General features: G+C 42.9%; 1 protein-coding gene across 14 annotated transcripts in view; it reads right to left on the bottom strand.

Moving 5' to 3' along the window:
- Positions 1 to 1,265: 1,265 nt before the first annotated feature.
- rims1a (regulating synaptic membrane exocytosis 1a) overlaps positions 1,266 to 7,254 on the bottom strand; it is a 117,996-nt gene continuing 112,007 nt past the window's right edge. For all 14 annotated transcript variants that reach the window (XM_085478439.1, XM_085478437.1, XM_085478438.1 and 11 more), the window contains 6 exons: positions 7,164 to 7,196; positions 6,020 to 6,185; positions 5,474 to 5,586; positions 5,279 to 5,380; positions 5,000 to 5,139; positions 1,266 to 3,660 (listed from right to left, as the gene is read on the bottom strand). In XM_085478439.1, coding sequence (XP_085334565.1) covers positions 3,442 to 3,660; positions 5,000 to 5,139; positions 5,279 to 5,380; positions 5,474 to 5,586; positions 6,020 to 6,185; positions 7,164 to 7,196 — 773 coding nt within the window. In that variant the 3' untranslated portion in view covers positions 1,266 to 3,441. The remainder of the gene's footprint in view (positions 3,661 to 4,999; positions 5,140 to 5,278; positions 5,381 to 5,473; positions 5,587 to 6,019; positions 6,186 to 7,163; positions 7,197 to 7,254) is intronic.

Genomic DNA, 7,254 nt, shown 5'->3' with positions numbered 1-7,254 from the left:
TAAAAACTAGAAGTCAAAATAAATTTTTGTCAAATAAACTAGACTTTTGGCACTGTTACTGTTCACACCGGGTTCTTTCTGTGTGGATCGTGCATGTTCTCCTTGTGTTTCCGTGGGTTCTCTCCAGGTACTCCAGCTTCCTACCACAGTCCAAAGACATGCACCTAGTGGGGTTAGGTTAACTGCTGATTCTAAATTGCGCAAAGGCGCAAAAAAAAAGTTTTTTTGTAAAATGTGACGAGCCATGAACTCTCCCATTTTTGCGCTGACACTGACCATAGCTGAGAAAAGTGAGGCCTGAAGTTCTTTGGGTGTTGTTCTGGGTTCCTTTGTGACCTCCTCGGTTGGCCACTCCAGCAAAGACTCACCACTCTTCCAGGTTTTCTCCATTTGTGGGTAATGGCTCACACTGTTTCACTAGAGTCTCAAAACCTTAGAAATGCCTTTGAAACCCCTTACGGACTGAGAGCTGTCAATGACTTTTCTTTAGATTGTGACATGGTGCATTGCTTTTGAGATCTTCTAGACGGCTTCACTTTATCAGGCAGCTTTCTTTCTGGCGTGTGGCTAGTGAAAGTGAACTCAGCTTTCAAAAAAATGTGGTTAATGACAATTAATTCATCATTTAACAATGGGGGTGGCAATTAGGGCCAGGCCGCTGTTCTTTGCATCACTTCCACTTTGTCGCACTGTCAACTTAATGCTGACATCATTGGTCAGGTCCAGCCATCTTCTTGCCTGCCTTAGATGCCAATCAACCTGCACTCTGCATACTTTCTATCTCAGTGCTCCTCTGTCATTTTGTGCAACTCACCTCCTTCTCAGTTTTCGCCTTGCCCTGGTCACTCAGAGCTCCATCCAACCCTCCATCTTCATCTTCATCACCACCAATAACTGGACTCCAGGGGGTCCTGTCCTGATTCCAGTTACCACTGGCATTGCATTCTGCAGTGATGGGTCATCAGAGACTAATCTCCCAAAAGCTTAATTCATTTCTGCAACTCGAAAAATTATGCTCAATAATTCCAAATGACCTCCTTATTGAAGCATATTTATAACCACTTGGGGCTGGATCTAAAAGTGAGACAGTTAAGACACAAGTGTACCATCATGTTGCTCATTACCACCATTCACCAAGTTTGTGCTTCTGAAATTGTGAAGAAACCTATATAAAAAAAAAAAAATCACATTCAGCATATGACATGTGCCTTTAGTCATCAGGTACACAATAACCTGGGAGCACTGGGTTCAAAAAGGCCACGCTCTTCTTCCACACAGTCTTTTATTTGTAAATAATAAAAATGAACTCTTGAATATAAAACATACACATCAGTAGAGCCACATCTGTTATACAAACAAGAACTGTTGCAGTGAATACTTCATCTTTCGTCTAGTATCGTGGTTTGGGAGTGGGGAGCCATGGGCTGTAAACAATCAGTATTCCTGGAGTAATACTGACAAAGGAAAGGGGCAGTCGGCCGTACCGCCAAGTGCTTCAACAAAAAAACATCTGCAAAATATGTCTGCAAAACCAGGTTTCTTGTTGGCTTTAGAAGTCCAGTCCAAACCAATAAACGGGGGGAGAAAAACATGGTTTTCAGGAAGAGAAAGTAAACTTTGCTCCAATTGGTTCTGCTTGTTTTTCTGCAACTGGGACAAAATCAAAATAAAGGCCTATTGGCGCCCACTTGTGTCTCGTAGCCACTCAGCAGCTCAAGCACTGGGCGCGTATTCCCCTCAACAAGACCAGGAATGTTTGTGTGTCAGCGATGCGTTTGTTCGTTCATAACTTAAGTTCAAGCCTAATTTGTATGTACAAAGTGTGCATGTCTGCGTGTATTGGTGACGGGTGTACAGTCAGATACACTCTTTTTTTATATTCATATATCTATATCTTTATAATTTATATCAAACTCATAATGATACTTCATATACATTTAGCTGTTATACACACATTCTCTATCTCTGTCTCTAGCCCCGACCGTCATAAACTACAGTTTAGACACCTACATCCTCGGATACGCCAGGGGTTCGAGTATGCTCAGTACTACAGAACAGCACTGTTGTTCAAAGGGTTCAAAGAAAAAAATAATTCAGACAATTTCTTTTTTTCTTTTGGAGACTTCCTAATACGGATATTTAGACCCAGAGTGGTAGGCGAGGCCTGGGTGGGATTGTCACCCTCCCCCCCATTAGATCCGCTCTTGTTAGGGGGCGGGGATGGCTTGGCTTTTCTCGGTTTGTATTCATATTCAGTACGAGCAAACTGTACAAGAACATGCAACATACAAGCTGGCCTAAAAGTATGTGGAACTAACACACATAGTCTAGTCTTTTTTTCTGTTTTTGTTTTTTTGAGAATTGTTCCTTAATTTGTCTCGTCTTTCGATTTTACAAAAAAGTAGAGAAACGAACCGAAAAAACGAAACGGAACGAAAGAAAGAAACGTGCATGCAGCTTGGGGGCCGGGGAGGGGGCGTCCCCGAGTCATGCTGCTCCCTCCCACAGGGGGAGTTCGAGGGGTTTGGGGAGGGGAGGAGACGGGCGGTGGCGGTCGGGCGGAGGGTATTCAAAGAAATGTGGCCTGGCCTTTGTCATTGGCCTTTGGCATGCCATCGCTCATAAACCAAACATAGACATACACAGAGGGAGTCTGCACCATGTGGCACCATTCTGGACAGTGGGCAAAAACAAAGGCAGGAAAAAACAAAAGATCCAAAATCAAAAGTGAAATTCTAATCCGCAATTTGGTCTATGTTTTCTTTCCACACGGAAAAGGTTTGGCCTCGATTCGAATGAACGAGTCCAGCTTTTCCTGTCAAGGCTAAGAATGTGCGAGTGCATGTGCAGGCTCCCTTTCCATCACGGTTAAACGGGACCAACCCTCTGTCCCCTTGAGCTCATCACTATCGCCACGGTAAAACCTGAAGAGACAACAGCCAAACCTGTGAAGCCGCAACTATTTGCTACTTCCACACTTTTCCCTGTGGCCTGGCTGTAAGCTCTACTCTGATTGGCTGGAGGGTTACTAGGCAGAGAACCCCACTTTGTTTGGGTGCTCTGATAGTGGCTGCACAAGGAAATACGGAAAAAAGAAAACAATGTTGGACAGAAGCCTCCACTGCTGCAGGTCAGAGGAGAAAACAAAGAAAGCAAAACTTTGAACACAAAAAGGTGTAAGGAGGAGGGAGAGGGAAGGTGTGAGACGTGATTGTCAGACTCCAGCTAAGCTTTGATTGGCTAGTTCTATCTCTCCCTCTCTTTCTCACTCGCATTCCCTGTCTCTCCGTCTGGCTTTTCATCATTTGAAAGAGGGCTTCTCGTCGACATCCTCGGGGCGTGTTGTCACCCCTCTGCTCAGTAGTGGTCCAGTAGCTGTGGTCCATTATTCTATTTTGTCACTTAAGGGGTGTTGAGGGGTAGGCGGTCACCGTCCGGTCACTAGGACCGAACGCCCGGCGGCGGTCCTGAGCTGTCCAGTGACGTCTGAGACGCCAGCCGTGTGAGCGGAGCTAATGTAGGGTCCACCAGGGAGGATGGTGGAAAAAGTTTGTACCAGCCGATCACCGTACTAGAGAGGTCCAGCTCCTCCAACAGTATCTGTGCTACACCCATGAAACATTTGTGGTCCAATCGTCCATAGTCACCCCACACTATCACCTGGAGGAAAGAACGGCAGATGAATTGATTTAGGATTGACTGAAAAGACAAAGGTACAATCACCACAACACATAACCTTACAGATTTCCAGGTTCAACGCGCAAAGGAAAACAAAATGCTCATAATAAAAGATTTTAAAATGCTTTATGCATCACTTCAAATGACTTACTTACCATTTCATTTTACTTACAGTTAATTATTTCTTTGTTTCCTGTAAAAACCTGATTGCAACTAAGTATTTGTAAGCAAATCAAATCACATTCTAATTTCTAATAAAATACACTGAAATTCCTTTAATTACAGGGGACTTATACCCTTAGTTGTGGCCCGTATCATAGTGTTAACGTGTTCCGTTCTAATCCTACTAATTAAGTCAAAACAATAAAATAAACAGTAAAAACAACGCACTTTCTCAACACACTCGTTTTTGGGGTTAAACAAAAACTTGTAATTCCAGAAAAAAAGGTTGTCCACTGTGCTCACTGCGCCATTCAATGATGCAAACGTTCTTCTCGTGCCTGTACCCTGATCTGTGCCTTGATACAATCTCAGTGTCTCTGAAGCCTACAGACAATCTCTTGGACTTCATGGCTTGGTTTGTACTCACATGCACTGTCAACTGAGGCTGAATTTACCACCCCAATTTACCACATTTCCGATTTACCACGTCCCAAGCCTTCCCACGTGAAAGGTAACCTTCCACGTCCCTATGATACGCACCGGATTGTGAATGGACTCCAATGGAATGACGTAATAATCGTATGAGACAGTGTTTTCCAAAGCGATTCATGACAAAATAAAATAAATATACAAGTGTAGATTCATTGCAAACGGTTCTCATGTTTCCGAACGCGTAACATACCGACGATTTGTCACATATCGTCGGTAATGGACTGCAATCAATCAAACTGCTGACAGGTGATCACTGGAAACAGGAAAGCGTCTCGGAAAAGCTTGTGAATGTACATGTTATATTTTGTTTTTTGTTTTCAGTAAAGCTGGAATAAACCTTATTTTACTTTGTAATTATGGGCATGAATCTGAGGTGAAAAATGAATTTAATCCATTTTAGAATAATGTTATATATGTGACGTGTACAAGAACATAAATGTGGAACACGTTAAGCACTGTGAATGCTCTCTGGATACTCTGTAAAGGCTATGGACTATTGGAAAGTACCATAAGTCTATTGTTCCAAGATATACAGTCTATGGCAGTTTCACTGTAATGTCCCCAATAACACTCTGACCTTTCACTATTAATACATTTTTAACTAGAGCTTCTTCTTTCAACGAGTTTTCCCATAAAAAAAGTGATCATGAAAAAATGTGATCATTACCTGAAGCACCTTGCCCTGGGGACTCTCATCGAAGAGCAGGTGCTGCTGGTAGAGCGGCTCCAGGGTCTTTCGTGCAATCTTAGTTTTCTTTTTGGCTTTACATGTTCCATTATCCAGCAGGTACACTTTTACATAGGGAGCTGAGAGAGTGGTCAGGAGAGGGTAAAAATAAGTTTTATGGGAAAAAACGGGGACAGTATGGAGGTTGCTTTAGGTTGCATCCACCTTAATTTAACTGTAAGTGCTACAAGGAATTAGTTTTGTATGAACGTGTGTTACCTGGGAGGGATTTAGAGCCTGGTTTGGGGGTAAGGCCTCGTGCCCTGATCACCTCCACCTCCAGCTGGCCTTTCTTGTCCATCAAACCAATCTGAACATCACCTGTTTTTAAAAACAGACCATTTCAGAGAATAATGTGCAACACACAAAATCTCTCTTTCTCAATTGAGCAGAGCTGATGAAGCTGTGACTCACCCATAGCTGGTGTCGCCAGCGTTTGTCTGCCCACTAGCTGACCGGGGCCTAATCCATCCAAGAAGTCGCTGAACTGACTGTCAGCACCCAAACGCATCCCTGAGAAGATCAAACTGACATACACAAACACAAATGAAACCTGTCCTCAGTTTTTGACTCCATCTAGTTTTTAGAGAATCAGTAAAAACTTTTTCCAAAAATTCTTAACAGCATTTGATGTTTGTTGTTTAGAAAGATAACTTTCTGTTCCCTGCAGCCAACAAAACAAAACAAAAATGATCTATTCTGATTGCTAAGAGTGCTAAAAGTAAGTAATAGTCGCAGAGTAGTCACTGATGACAACTCAGACCTAAGAGGGTTAACAATCAATTTAATCATTATTCAGAGAGCTAGTATGTTTGTTGGAGTTGGAGTTAAAATGAAAAAAAGACCCCAAAAATTGAGCTCTTAGAGGTTTGATAGGGAACATAAATACATCAGAGGAACACTGACAGTGCCCTCTGTGTGTTGTCCTGTGTTTTGGCAATATTGTCAGCATGTACGTACTTCCCCTCAGAGCTGTAGCTGTTCATGCTGCCGTCGGTCGACTCTCTGCTCGCCTGTCGGTTCATGGCTGACCCTCCTCGTGGATACTCCACCGCCATGCCCGTCTCCACACTCCTCTGGATGCTGCTGCTGCCGGCCTTACCCACCTTCTTACCTGCTGACGCTTCTGTTGCAAACACAGGAAAACGGGCTTTAGCCACTGGTCTTTGCATGTGTCATTCAACCCTAGGTCCTAATCAGTTATCAGGCATCTCTGATGGATTTCTCTTTTTTTGTTGCAAAAATTCAACATGATAACTACAGCCTAAGATATATCTCTTCAGGCCTTCCCATGCAAAATAACATCCCACGGTGACATCACCAGCATTTCAGTAATACACTATTGTACGACAGACAAATCTATGCAAATCTTTAGATGCTTTTATTTGGGAATTGTAAAAAAATTTTAATGGTACTTAGGTGATGAGGTCACTGCAGGAAAATCTGACTAAAAATCAAAAGTCAGTCCACTCACACCTCAAATGTTTAGCAGGGATGGAAAGGCAAAACTCAGAGGGTTGAGGAAATAACACAGTGTGTGCATCAAAAAGGAAGAGTTCAGTCATTTTCAAAAGCCTGCTGTTTGTTCATTTGTTTTTATCATAAACACAAAGTTCTTTCAGACCCACTTTAATTTTAAATGTAAAATTCAAAGACAAATATTGTATTCTCAGCTCATGAGAACACTCTGAATTCACTGAGTCAGGCTTCTTCCACGACCGAACCAGCCTTTAAGCATAATGGTTAAACAAGAGGGTGGAGTAAGGAAGCGTGCCGGAAACAGTTCAGGAACGGTGTACGGAGTGCTGGGAACATTCATCATTCCTAACTGAACCACTTCTTATGCTTTCTGTGCCTGACTTTGCCCTATTCTGCCTGCGTCTGTGAAAGTGGGACGTGAGTGTGATGTTACATCGAACTGCTGCTATACAAAGTACTTAAGGACTAATGCTCCTCCTGGTGTACAATGTGGGGTCACGCTCTGTTAATGATCCTGTATTTACTATTCTGCGTGAGGCAATGACTAATCAATTACTATTATTACACAGTTAACCTTCCTCCTTGTTGTATCCTACAGTCTCTGACTTCCTGCCTTTTGCTTTACCTTTCTGTCTGTCCGCCGCCTTACCCGCCGCCTCTGAAATAACACACATAACAACAACAAAGCCAGTAAACAACAGCAACATCAGCACACT

This window comes from Copadichromis virginalis, linkage group LG13 (assembly GCF_057382275.1).
Source record: "Copadichromis virginalis isolate Kocher_CV1m ecotype Utaka linkage group LG13, C_Virginalis_male_GT1.1, whole genome shotgun sequence".
In the NCBI taxonomy this organism is placed as follows: domain Eukaryota; kingdom Metazoa; phylum Chordata; class Actinopteri; order Cichliformes; family Cichlidae; genus Copadichromis; species Copadichromis virginalis.
Note: the sequence above shows the minus strand (reverse complement) of the source record. Positions and strands in the feature narration are given on the sequence as shown.